General features: G+C 43.0%; 1 protein-coding gene across 1 annotated transcript in view; it reads left to right on the forward strand.

The window, feature by feature from the left end:
* Positions 1–1,487: 1,487 nt before the first annotated feature.
* NKAIN1 (sodium/potassium transporting ATPase interacting 1) overlaps positions 1,488–14,606 on the forward strand; it is a 75,540-nt gene continuing 62,421 nt past the window's right edge. Inside the window, exon 1 of the mRNA XM_089686301.1 lies at positions 1,488–1,915. Coding sequence (XP_089542427.1) covers positions 1,862–1,915 — 54 coding nt within the window. The 5' untranslated portion in view covers positions 1,488–1,861. The remainder of the gene's footprint in view (positions 1,916–14,606) is intronic.

A 14,606-nucleotide genomic window follows, 5' to 3' on the forward strand; every position in this document is an offset into this window, starting at 1 on the left:
GGCACCCCAATGGTGTATTTAGTTTTTGTGCTGCCCTAGGCAACACAAAAATTGGCCGCCCAACCCCCCCAATGGGAATGAGAGAGAGAGGGATCTGGGAACAACAATCGGACACCCTCCAGCAGTCCCCAGCCTGTCAAGGATGGTTCATCTGCTCTACACTGCCCTCCTCCATTCCAGCATCTCACCGGCACAGCTCACAGAATGACATCCGTCGGGAATTGCTGAAGTCATGATGAGGACCAGGAAGGAGAGTGTAACACCATCAAGTCGCCTCTTGTGGATCCCAGCTCCAGCTGTTCCTCTGCCTCCAATGTTGCTTCTGATGGGGACCAGTGTTGCCCCCCTGAAAAATGCCGCCCAAGACAAACGCCTTGTTTGCCCCAGTGCAAATACACCCCTGTGCGCCCCTACACAACCATCTTGATGTCAGGGCCTATCTTGATGAGAAGATGTCAAACAGATAGATTGGGCGAAGAAGTCCACTAGACTAACCTCCGCATTCCGCAGACCTCACGCCACTGGTCTTTTTTCTTACGGGTATTTTTAAAGGATAAAGTTTATGCTACAAATCCGGCAACCATTGACAAATCAAAAGAGTAGCCATTGAAAGACAAAAATCCTGAATAGCAAACAAAATTATTCTCAATGTTTGTGGTTCTTTTGATTTGTGTTATCAGCAAATGCTTGGATCAGAGTGGTCATCAGTTTTAGAACTGGCGCTAAGTATAAAAAAAGTACATAAACATATAAAAAAAATTTGAATGTGAACTGTATGGTAATAAATACTGACTTCATAATTATTCAGATTGTGTATACATTTTTTGGGACTGTATATGTATATATATATATACATATATACATATATATACATCCATGGGGTCTGTGGATGGACAATTTTTTTTCCTATGATTGATCATCAAGTTGTATTATCAGTCTTTTCTAGACAGACGGTTGGTGTAGTGGACTAGCACCTAATGAAAATGTCAAGACAGAAGGCTAACTTGGTTAAGTTGTGGAAGGACCACAGATCTGGTCAGAGGTGAAAGGGGGCAGTAAACAGCTATTCTCTGAGATGGTGTCACACAAGAAGGGAATAATGAATTTCACAAACCACAGTGAATTACAGAATAGCTTTGTGAAAGGCGGCTGGTGGAGGGGGATTACTGATCGCTTCCTACGCTACAAAACCAAAACAAAGCATTTCTTCGATTCATCGCATGCATACGCAGAGACCACATATGAAACATATTTCTGATGTACATTTTGGATGCTGAGTAAAGATGGACCAACATACAGGGCTTGCACGGTGCTGCATCCAGCAGACACAGAATAGATCTGATTTTTCCTGCAATGTAACAAAAGAGATTTTGCATCTGGCGTTCATTCTCTGGTGTATATAAAAAAAAAAAAAAGGGGGATGGCAAGTGGTGAGTGTGAGCCCCCTCTCTCATTTACCTCCTCCTTCCTCCACACCCAGGGTCTGGCCAGGAAGGAGTGAATAGCATGTTCCTAATACTTACTAAAGAAGAGGAGGGCTGGGTGAATCCTTCTAGGGTGGGTGGGTGTGTGTGGCTTGTCCTCTCTCCCTGCCACTCCTATCCTCCCCCCTCTCATACACAAAACACACAATAGACCAACACAAAGAGGACATAAGGTTGAATGCTCCTCCTCTCCCATATAGCATGTAGATTTGTAGGGTGGCATTTCTAAACATGGTCCTGTAACCCGGCAGGCCTTTTCTTGCCAAGGAAAATGCAGAAGATGCTAGGCTGAGGAGCTGACATTTGTAAGGATTGCCCTATCATATCAGGATTGTCTACACCAAAGCCTGCTATTGTAGGATCCAAATCCATCCACTATGGGCAAATGCACTGGGAGATGTACCTTGGTTGGGATCTGCTGCCTGCAGCTGGTGAGTTAAAACAATAACCGGTCTGGTGGGATTCTGGGAAACAGTAACAGGATTAACTCATCATTACTACATATACATGGATGATATGTCCAAAGAATTCATTCCGTCCTATGATGTTCGTGCATTTAATGATTGGATTGCAAGCTCTTCAAGCAATTGATATTGTATATGAAAAGCCTCTTTTATCTTTTGCTTTACATATGAAATGTATACATATACAGCCTATAGGCACTACTATTATTGTATTTAATTGCAATGTATGCTTTTTTTAATGCTTGGGTATATATTAGGACATACTGTATATAAATAGATATTCACTAACATTGCACCAATATTCTATCTATCTATCTATCTATCTATCTATCTATCTATCTATCTATCTATCTATCTATCTATCTATCTATCTATCTATCTATCTATTTCATTATCTATCTATCTATCTATCTATCTATCTATCTATCTATCTATCTATCTATCTATCTATCGATCTATCATTCTATCTACAGTATCTAGCTATGTCTTTAATACTTTCTTTGGAATAATTATTAGATACTAGTATTAAAGGTTCAGGAATTGTACACAATGGAATGTCAAAGAAGAGCTCCGTATTAGGAGTTATATACTATACCTGTCAAATACATTTTTTTTTGTCTTGCATGTTTTTTTTGTAATTATATAATCTTAGTAATTGCTGCAGGGGCTCATTTAGTCTGGATAGAGCGGTTTAGCTCGTAATATTCCTTCAAAGCTTGGTCGGTGGCCTGTTTATCTGAAGAGTGTTAAAAAGTAGAACATTCTCTATATCAATTAAACTAAGTATGTGTGACATACTGTTTAATCCATTAAAACACACCTACAACCTAAATGGATCATTTAGCAAAATAAATGACTGTATTGGATGGCAGACATGTCAAGGCCATAAGTACCGGTTATTTGGACAGCTGGGAGCTCATCACACCTATCTAGGAATAGAGGTATGGCTGGTGTCACATGACAGTCCTCCATGATGGAATATATAGGGGTCAATAAACATATCTGGCTATAAGGATCATTAGAAGAAACTTTATTTCAAGTGAAATATTGAGGGAATTATAAATGCCTATGTGGTGAAATATTCTTTTATCCTACATTCTATATGCCGAAAGGATAGTAGAACGATGTCAAATATACAGTAGACCAATGAGAACACTTGTCATTTGTCAGGACAAATTTCCCAGTGATCATGATTATTAATACATATATGACTTTAGTACACTATGGCCGGATCTAGGAGGTTGTCCCCCCCCAAGTCAACCCTAACCTGCCACTGTACTGCCCTAACCTGCCACTATACTGCCACTATACTGCCACTATACTGCCCTAACCTGCCACTATACTGCCCTAACCTGCCACTATACTGCCATAACCTGCCACTATACTGCCCTAACCTGCCACTATACTGCCACTATACTGCCCTAACCTGCCACTATACTGCCCTAACCTGCCACTATACTGCCATAACCTGCCACTATACTGCCACTATACTGCCCTAACCTGCCACTATACTGCCCTAACCTGCCACTATACTGCCATAACCTGCCACTATACAGCCACTATGCTGGCCTAACCTGCCACTATACTGCCCTAACTTGCCACTATACTGCCATAACCTGCCACTATACTGCCACTATACTGCCCTAACCTGCCACTATACTGCCCTAACCTGCCACTATACTGCCCTGACCTGCCACTATACTGCCCTGACCTGCCACTATACTGCCATAACCTGCCACTATACTGCCACTATACTGCCCTAACCTGCCACTATACTGCCCTAACCTGCCACTATACTGCCCTGCCCTGCCACTATACTGCCCTAACCTGACACTTTACTGCCCTAACCTGCCACTATACTGCCACTATACTGCCATAACCTGCCACTATACTGCCCTAACCTGCCACTATACTGCCCTAACCTGCCACTATACTGCCCTGACCTGCCACTATACTGCCATAACCTGCCACTATACTGCCACTATACTGCCCTAACCTGCCACTATACTGCCCTGCCCTGCCACTATACTGCCCTAACCTGACACTTTACTGCCCTAACCTGCCACTATACTGCCACTATACTGCCATAACCTGCCACTATACTGCCCTAACCTGCCACTATACTGCCCTAACCTGCCACTATACTGCCCTAACCTGCCACTATACTACCCTAACCTGCCACTATACTACCCTAACCTGCCACTATACTGCCACTATACTACTCCAACCTGACACTATACTGCCTTATCCTGCCACTATACTGCCCTAACCTGACATTATACTCCCACTATACTGCCCTAACCTGACATTATACTCCCACTATACTGCCCTAACCTGACATTATACTCCCACTATACTGCCCTAACCTGACGCTATACTGCCCCAATCTGATACTATACCACCCTATTAGGATACTTTACCGCACTAGTTTGACACTATGCTGCCCTAGCCTGACACTATACTGTCCTTGACTGACACTATACTGATCTCAGTTATGCATTGTGTGAAAAGGAGGAGCTCTGCTGCTGGTGCGCAGGCTGTGTGCAGTATAGGGATGAGAGAAGGAGCTGTGCCCCTGTCCTCTGCCCTGCCAGCAGTGACCCCTGTCCTCTTCCCTGCTGACCTCCCATCCTCTGCCCCCTCTGACATTTTTGACTGCACCCCCACATCGGACAAGCTAGATCCGGCCCTGTAGTACACTATCACTAGATAGGACTTTGATTCCAGTATCTTTGGGCACTGGAAGGTCAGCCTTTGGGGCAGGAGGAATGACTATGTATGCATGAAATATACATAAGGGAAGCTTAGGTTGGCCATACACTATTAGATTTGCAAACAAACATTCAAATGAACATTCATACAAAAATTCTCATTGATGACTTGAAGAATGTTGTTCGAAAGTACATTTTGTTGGCATTTAACATTTGATTTTGGAATGAAAACAGAAATGAGAATCACATTCAATATTAAAAATTTGTAGAAGAAAAAATTTCCATCCTGCTCCTTCGAATTTTCTTGTCATTGTGGTCGGAAACGAACATTGATTTGGCACCACTAATGATCCAAAAATTGAATGAACGTTCCTGAAACCAAAAATGTCAAACAAAATTGTTCTAAATTGTATGCCCAGCTTTAGTGTAGGGGTTAGTTTTAGGGTTAGGCTCATGGGGATGGTGAGTGTCTAAATTTCCTAATAAACCAGCTGAAAATCAATCAGTGGGAGGCCCTGTCAGCACCACTTGGTCCAACATCCTTCGACAGAAAAATCTAAAGAGGCTGCTGGAAAATTGTCAGCCAGATAGCGCCTGCATCCAATCTGATGCAGGCACTGTTGGGGTGTTCTGATAGCCACTTGAGCTAGCAGTCAGAATACAGTAGCTGTAGTGGGAGATTTGAAAATCTACGTTGTTTAGCATGGACAAAAGAATCTATTATATTTGTTTTGTTCACCCCGCTCTCCGCAATCTGTCAGTATATGGCCAGCTTTAGGCCCCATGCACACAGGACATTTTTCAAACTCTCATAGAAGCCTTTCCTCCCAGCAGCAGCGTTTTGGCAGAAAAGACGCTTGTAAAAGTGTGTAATACTTTTTGTTTACAGGCGTCAAGCGCTTGAGAGTAAATTAATTTCATTGGCCAGAATAATAATTTATTCTGACCACTGAAATTAATTAATGCTCAAGTGATAAACGTGCCTAGTGTTAACGCACGTTTAGGTGCGTTTATTAGCATCGAGTGGTTTTTCAGCCAAAACACTGCTCCTCCTGGACGCACTGTCAGTGGGGTTTTATTTCTGCCTCTAAAATCCCCTGTTACTAAATGCTACTAAAAGTCTGTATGGACACATAGGATAACATGCAGGGGAGTTTAGAGGCAGAAAAAAAAACGCCTGACGCCCATAGAAGCAGCTACAAAAATGTCCAGTGTGCATGAGGCCTTAGAGTGAGGGCTTTAGGTTATGGCATTATTCTCTGTGCCAGGAGCTGTACAACAAAAATACTATAGACAACCTTCTGCCATTGTATTACTATAATCCAGATCTTGATTCCTAGACTCCCTTTTGTGGCTGTCAATACATCAAGCAGTACAGTGCGTAATCCGTCTAAATGACTGCTGAGACAAGATCAATTAGCCACAGAGAAGGGTCTGCTTTTAAATGTATTCACACAGAATTGGCATAACTTTACCAAAGGTTCACCCATTTTTCTGACATTATGAATTTTATTTATTTCAGGTACTTATATAGCACTGTCAATTTACACATACGGTACATATATTGTACATTCACATCAGTCCCTAATCCTCAGGGGGTTTACAATCTAACGTCCCTAACTCACATTCATACAAGGGCCAATTTAGACAGGAGCCAATTCACCTACCAGCATGTCTTTGGAGCAGGAGAGGAAACTGGAGTATCTGGAAGAAACCCACACAGGCATCAGGAGAATATGCAAACTCCAGGCAGGTGATGCCGTCATTGGGATCCAAACCAACAACCCTAGTACTGCCAGGCAGAAATGCTAACCATTTAGCCACTGTGCTGCCCCAGAGTGTTTTCTTGCAGTCTGAGCAAACTATTAGCCCTCATGCACATTTGACATTTTTACAGCTGCTGTTTTTGGCATTTGACATTTTTTTCTACAGTCAATAAACCCCCCAGCATGTTATCCTATGTGTATGGGTACACATAGGCTGTAATCAACGTTTTTTTGGCTGGGACGTTTTTGGGCAGGAAAAAAAACCCAAAATTAGTGGGTTTCTAGAGGAGTTTTTTAGCTGTAAAAATGCTCTAACGCTGAAAAAATGCGGCAAAACGTGGTAAAAATCTGCAAACCAGTGTTTATGTCCGTTTTTTTGATCCCCCTCCCAAAAATTTTTTATTAAAAAAAACAGTAAAAAACGCCAAAAAAGAAAACGTGGGAAAACGCCACTAAACGCTAATGCAAAACAGCTAAAAGAGGCTGAAAAATTCACATTTTTAATGTGACTTTACACAGCTAACGTTACCAGAGTTATGAAAACGTCCAGTGAGCATGAGGGCTAAGAGTGGTCACAGACAGGCATAGGCTGCCATATGAATGACAGGTGGTTGACATTAGCTTGCATTTGATTGCACCAGCAGCTACTGCGTAATCCTGTAACACAGATGACAACACATGTGCTGTGAGGTTGAAAGTGAAGGATCAGTCCCTTTGCACAGAAATTTTCCAGCACATTAGTTGTAATAAGAACTGCTTCTGACTTCAGAAGCATTCATTATTGTCCCCCAAGGGTTCCCCTAAAGCCAGGTCATTTCATCAGGGCCAGCACTGCACTGCTTTTTTTCCATCAGGCTTACTGTAAGAGTAATAGGAATAAAAATAATAAGCAGGTCATATCGATGTGTAAAAACACCCACTATAGTTCTCATTAGGCAGCGTCTGGAACCTGAGATTTGTTGGATATTAATAATTGTGAATGTTATTCATTTTTACCTTTCTTAATGATAATGTGATTCAATAAAACATACTGCTTTCTATAGGAGAAACTATTGTACTGGTATATAATATAAGACATAGTAAAATAGGCCTTTGTACTAAGCAAAATACACTCACTCATAGCTACCAGACTCTTAAGACATCATCACCTAACATTAAACTGAAATCTAATGTATATTATTTGTTGCTATAGGTTACTGCACTATACGTATTACCAATTTTGGTTTGACCAGGCTAAGTCTGACTATACAGTATACAATTTGACTGTACAATCTCTTGTAGATCTATATTGGCAGCACAGTGGCTACATGGTTAGCACTTCCGCCTGGCAGTACTTGGGTCATTAGTTTGAATCCCAACCATGGCACCACCTGCCTGGAGTTTGCATGTTCTCACTTTGCCTGTGTAGGTTTCCTCCCACACTCCAAAGACATGCTGATAGGTGGATTGGATCCTGTCTAAATTGGCCCTAGTATGTGTATGTATGAATGTGAGTTAGGGACCTTAGATTGTACACCCCTTGAGGGTTAGGGACTGATGTGAATGTACAATATATATGTAAAGCACTGCGTAAATTGAAGGTGCTATATACAGTTGCATGAAAAAGTATGTGAACCCCTTGGGATTACATGGAGTTTTGCATGAATTGGGCATAAAATGTGCTCTGAACGTCATCAACAATAGAAGAACACAGTCTGCTGAACATAATACTACACAAACATTAGATGTTGCCATGGTTTAATTGCACATAACATGTAAACATTCACAGTGCAGGGAGGAAAAAGTATGTGAGGCCCTAGCTTAATGACTTCTCCCAGAGCTAATTGGAGCCAGGAGTGAGCCAACCTTGACTCCAATCAGTGTGATGATATTGGATGTGTTGCTGACAGCTGTCCTGCCCTTAAAAAACACACACCTGTTTTGGGTTTACTGGTTTCAAGAAGCACTGTCTGATGTGAACCATGCCTCGCAGAAAAGAGCTCTCAGAAGACCTACGATCAAGAATTGTTGACTTGCATGAAGCTGGAAAGGGTTACAAAAGTATCTCCAAAAGCCTTGATGTTCATGTGTCCATGGTAAGACAGACTGTCTACAAATGGAGAAAGTTTAGCACTGTTGCTACTTTCCCTAGGCATGGTTGTCCTGTAAAAATGACTGCAAGAGCACAGCGCAGAATGCTGCATGAGGTAAAGAAGAATCCCAGAGTGTCAGCTAAAGACCTACAGAAATCTCTGGCACATGCTAACATTTTTGTTGACACATCTACAATAAGGAAAACATTAAACAAGAATGGAGTACATGGGAGGACACCACGGAGGAAGCCATTGCTGTCCAAAAAGAATATTGCAGCACGTTTGAAGTTTGTAAAAGAGCACCTGGATGTTCCACAGCACTACTGGCAAAATATACTGTGGACAGATGAAACCAAGATTGAGTTGTTTGGGAAGAACACACAACACTATGTGTGGAGAAAAAAAGGCACAGCACACCAACATCAAAACCTCATCCCCACTGTAAAACATGGCGGAGGGAGCATCATGGTTTGGGGCTGCTTTGCTGCCTCAGGGCCTGGACGGATTGTTGTCATTGATGGGAAAATGAATTCTAGAGTTTATCAAGACATTTTGCAGGAAAACGTACGACCATCTGTCCACCAACTGAAGCTCCGCAGAGAATGGGTGATGCAACAGGACAATGACCCAAAGCATACAAGTAATTCAACAAAACAATGGCTGCAACAGCACAGAATATGCCTTCTGGAGTGGCCCAGTCAGAGTCCTGACCTCAACCTGATTGAAATGCTGTGGCATGACCTTAAGAGAGCGATTCACACCAGACATCCCAAGAATATTGCTACACTGAAACAGTTTTGTGAAGAGGAGTGGTCCAAAATTACTCCAGATCGTTGTGCAGGTCTGATCTGCAACTACAGGAAACGTTTGGTTGAGGTTATTGCTGCCAAAGGAGGGTCAACCAGTTATTAAGTCCAAAGGTTCACATACTTTTTCCTCCCTGCACTGTGAATGTTTACATGTTATGTGCAATTAAACCATGGCAACATCTAATGTTTGTATAGTATTATGTTCAGCAGACTGTGTTCTTCTATTGTTGTGACTTAGATGACGTTCAGAGCACATTTTATGCCCAATTCATGCAAAACTCCACGTAATCCCAAGGGGTTCACATACTTTTTCTTGCAACTGTAAGTACCTGAAATAAACAATCTAGTAGTGCAAAGCTTTCCTGATTTGGTATATATTTAAGTCAATGCTTAGGTTCTTTCTCATATTACATATTGGTAAATCTAAAGATTGTACAGGGCTTAAACCAGGGGTGTCCAACCCATGGCCTGCAGGCCGCATGAGGCCCCAGAGAGTTTAGAATGTGGTCCGGTTAGGGTTGTCACCTCATCCCTTTACATCCAAACACAAATTAATTACACAGATTATGAGGCTAATTTAATGCAGATAAGGCACTAAGTGAATTTAATTACCACCTTAAACAGTCACAGAATCTGTGTAATTAATATATTTTCGGTTTTAAAGGGATGAGGTGGTAACCCTAGGCCCGGTCCATCTGAAGGGATGCCTTGCAAGCACAGCAGCCACGGGCGACACAGACAAGCCCTGTCCATGCAGGTCTGTAGGGACGCCAGGGATGCCCTGCAAGCATAGCATCCAGGACAGCCTGCATTGACAAGCCAGACAAATGCACATCTGGAGGGATGCCAGGGCTGCCATGTTTGCAATAGCACTGATAGCAAAGAATGAAGGAGCACCAGGTAAGTAAATGCTGCATGGCCAGATCTAGGAGGGGTGCTGGGGTGGGCTTTCAATCCCACTACGCCCACAACCCCCCATTTACCTCCCTACACAGAACATACATAGGCTACATTCACACTGGCGATTAAGGGCCGGTGCAAATTGTAGCGGCAGTTCCTTCTGTGGCTCTCAGCAGGTAGGTGCAACTTAGGGTTGCCACCTCATCCCTTTAAACTGAACAAATATTAATTACACAGGTCCTGAGGGCAATTTAATGCAGATAAGGCACTAAGCAAGTTTAATTGCCACCTTAATCAGCCCCAGAACCTGTGTAATTAATATGTGTTTGGGTTTAAAGGGATGAGGCGGCAACCCTAGAGCAGGTGCCTGCCCCAATTTCTATAATGACAGGCCGCCGGTGGTCACATCTATTCACAGCTCACTGCACAGCCAGCAATTACTTGCCGTGATCAATGGACTCACTTTGCGTCCAGCAGCGATCACCGCAGGTAATTTCTGATTGTGCACAGATCTGCGAATAGGTGCGACCACTGGTGACCTGTCATTATAGTGAATGGGGCCGACAGCCGCACCTACCCGCTTAGAACCACGGGAGGAACTGCTCATCAGTAATCCTTATTGTTAGTGCATTCTATGTGTGGCCCAAGACAATTTATCTTTTTCCAATGTGGCCCAGGAGTGTCAAAAGGTTGCACACCCCTGGGTTAAACAATTTACATTGTATAGTGTATAGTCAGCTTAACATGCTGATAAAGAATTTTTGGTTATTATGGGTTAAACATTTTGTTCAACTGCCATGCTTGAAATGTAGTATTTGATTTTTTACAGAAGTGTGGCAATGTTTATGCATGTGACCCTACCACATGCCCCATATACCATATACAAGAGGTCTATAAAAAGTTTCTGCACATTTTTTTACTAAATAGAGTTAAAAAAAAGTGAGAACTTTTTGAAGAACCCTCATATACAATGAATGAATGTCTATGACTGACAACAAAAGTTCTACTTTTGGATTATACTTTACCTAGCAGATGCGCATTTTAAAACATACAATTTTTCCTGAATGGAGAACATACAGAATATACTGTAGTTCAGATAAGAAACAAGAAATAAATGAGAAACATTTCCCTTTCTTTGCATTCCATTTTTCTCATCACTGCAGTCAAAAATGATTGTTGAATTGTCTCCATCAACCGTTAGAAAATCAAACAACAATTCAAAAACGATAATTTTCTAAATATTATCATACAGGATTTGTATAGCGCCAACAGTTTTCTCAGCACTTTACAATATAAAGGCAGCACAGAAGCTAAATGGTTAGCACTCCCACCTGGCAGTACTAGGGTCGTTGGTTCGAATCCCAATGCCTGGAGTTTGCATGTTCTCCCTGTGACTGTGTGGGTTTCCTCCGGGTACTCCGGTTTCTTCCCACACTCCAAAGACATGCTGGTAGGTTAATTGGCTCCTGTCTAAATTGTCCCTAGTAAGTATATGTATGAATGTGAGTTAGGGACCTTATATTGTACACCCCTTGAGGGTTATGGACTGATGTGAATGTACAATAAATATGTAAAGCGCTGCGTAAATTGACAGCACTATATAAGTACCTGAAATAAATAAATAAAGGGAGACAATACAGCAACAATACAGTTTAATATGAGAGGGATAGGAGGGCCTGATCCTGGGAGCATACAATCTAATGAAAATTCTAACCATGTATGGCTAGCCTTTGATTGCAAGTACTCCTGAGTTGGGCCCTCCTAAATTTTGTTTTACTGTCTGTTATGATATATTCATCTTTGTTGTATGTTTGGGATTTTATGTTTGTTTTGGGATTTCCCTAAAATTGCATTACTTCAAGCTATCTAGAATATCATTATTATTATACAGTATTTAAATAGACCTGACAGTTTGTGCAGCACTTTACAATATAAACGGAGAAAGTACAGTTACAATACAATAAAATACAAGAGGGTTAGGATCATAAGAGCTCACAATCTAATAGGGTGGGCAAGTGGTACAAAAGGTAACTGTAAGGGATGAGCTGATGGAAGAATTAAAATTTCACTTGTTAGGTGGAGGTGGGATAGGCGTCCCGGATCAGATGAGTTTTCAGGGGTTGGATTTGAAGCGGACAGAGTAGGACATAGCCAGACAGATTGAAGTAGAGAGTTCCAGAGGATGGGAGAGGCTTGAATGTGCACTCTGATATTAGGATGTACTCATTACACTGGAAAACTGTAACCCAGCTTTATAATTCTCCCAACGCATAGGTATCACCATATCAACAATTGACATTGTCATTCATTGTAAGGCTAGGTTTACACACGTGGAAGCACTTACTTTACCTTCTTTTTATTCAATCTATGCTGAATTGCTTTTCTGAGGCATTTGAGAGGCAGTGAGGAGGCGCCTACTCAACTCTGTTTTAACCTTGTAAATATTGCTTCACTGTGCCGCAACAGATGCATTGCATGCAAGTGCAGGGTGGTTGCGGCGCTGCCCCATTCACTTGAATGGGTCACATTCTCTACTGCCTGCTGAACGCAACAAAGAGTACAATTTTTGCCATGGCCACAATGGTTTTCAGCAGCCCTTGCCCCCCTATGAAAAGTGATCCACAATAAATCACTTTTCAGAGGGTTGTTGGCAGGTGTCTAGTAGGCATATTACTTTTCAGAGTGCGTTTGACAGGTGTCTGGTAAATGAATCACTTTTCAGAAAGAGACTGGTGTCTGATAGGTAAATCACTTTTCAGAGGGTGGTTGATAGTGTCTGGTGGGCGACATAAATAAAATCATAACTCCTGAAATTTAACCATTTTAAAAATAAACAGTATGTTTATGTTTATTTAAGAATGGGGTGCCTCAAGACTGTCCATAATTTTAAAGGGTGCCTGGGGACTGTCCATAATTTTAAAAGGGCACCCCATTCTAAAATGTGAAAAACTACCGTATTTGCCGGCGTATAAGACGACTAGGCGTATAAGACGACCCCCTACTTTTCCTGTTAAAATATAGGGTTTGAGCTATACTCGCAGTATAAGACTACCCCTCTTCCAACACACACCAAATAAAAATGAAAAAACATCAGATTTGATTTCAATATGGTATGCTATTTCAGTATGGTATTCCAATGATGGGGTGCTATTCCTCCCACTGACACCAATGATGGGGTGCTATTCCTCCCACTGACACCAATGATGGGGCATGATTCCTCCCACTTATACCAATGATGAGGCACTACTCCTCCCACTGACACCAATGATGGGGCACTATTTCATCCACTGACACCAATGATGGGGCACTATTCCTCCCACTGATACCAATGATGGGGCGCTATTCCTCCCACTGATACCAATGATGGGACACTATTCCTCCCACTGACACCAATGATGGTGCCCCATCATTAGTGTCAGTGTGTGAGGAATAGTGTCCCATCATTAGTGTCAGTGGGAGGAATAGTGCCCCATCATTAGTCAGTGGGAGGAATAGTGCCCCATCAATGGTGTCAGTGGGAGGAATCGTGCCCCATCATTGGTGTCAGTGGGAGGAATAGTGCCCCATCATTGGTGTCAGTGGGAGGAATAGTGCTCCATCATTAGTGTCAGTGGGAGGAATAGCACCCCATCATTGGTGTCACTGGGAGGAATAGCGCCCCATCATTGGTATCAGTGGCAGGAATTGCGCCCCATCATTGGTGTCAGTGGGAGGAATAGCGCCCCATCATTGGTATCAGTGGAAGGAATAGTGCCCCATCATTGGTGTCAGTGGGGAGGAGGAATAGTGCCCCATCGTTGGTGTCAGTGGGGAGGAGGAATAGTGCCCCATGGTTGGGGTCAGTGGGGGAGGAATAGTGCCCCATCATTGGTGTCAGTGGGGAGAATAGTGCCCCATCATTGGTGTCAGTGGGGGAGGAATAGTGCCCCATCGTTGGTGTCAGTGGGGAGGAGGAATAGTGCCCCATCATTGGTGTCAGTGGGGGAGCAATTGTGCCCCATCGTTAGTGTCAGTGGGGGAGAAATAGTGCCCCATCGTTGGTGTCAGTGTGGAGGAGGAACAGTGCCTCATCGTTGGTGTCAGTGTGGAGGAGGAACAGTGCCTCATCGTTGGTGTCAGTGTGGAGGAGGAACAGTGCCTCATCGTTGGTGTCAGTGGGGGAGAGGAGCGGCTGCTCCTTCTTTCAGTTCGGCCGCTTGATTTTCGCGGGCCGTTCGGCTCTGCCTCCTCGCCGGTGATTGGACGCCTGTGTGCCTTTCCAGTGCTGGCGCCCAATCACCGGTGAGGAGGCGGAGCCGAGCGGGCGGAGGGACCATCGAGCGGCCGAACTGAAAGAAGGAGCAGCCGCGCTTCCTGGACCGGATCGTCGTGGGATCGGGACCGGAGCCAGGTGAGGTACA

The sequence above is a fragment of the Staurois parvus genome, unplaced genomic scaffold (genome assembly GCF_062004578.1).
Source record: "Staurois parvus isolate SC_StPar_1 unplaced genomic scaffold, SC_StPar_1.0 ptg000394l, whole genome shotgun sequence".
Lineage (NCBI taxonomy): Eukaryota > Metazoa > Chordata > Amphibia > Anura > Ranidae > Staurois > Staurois parvus.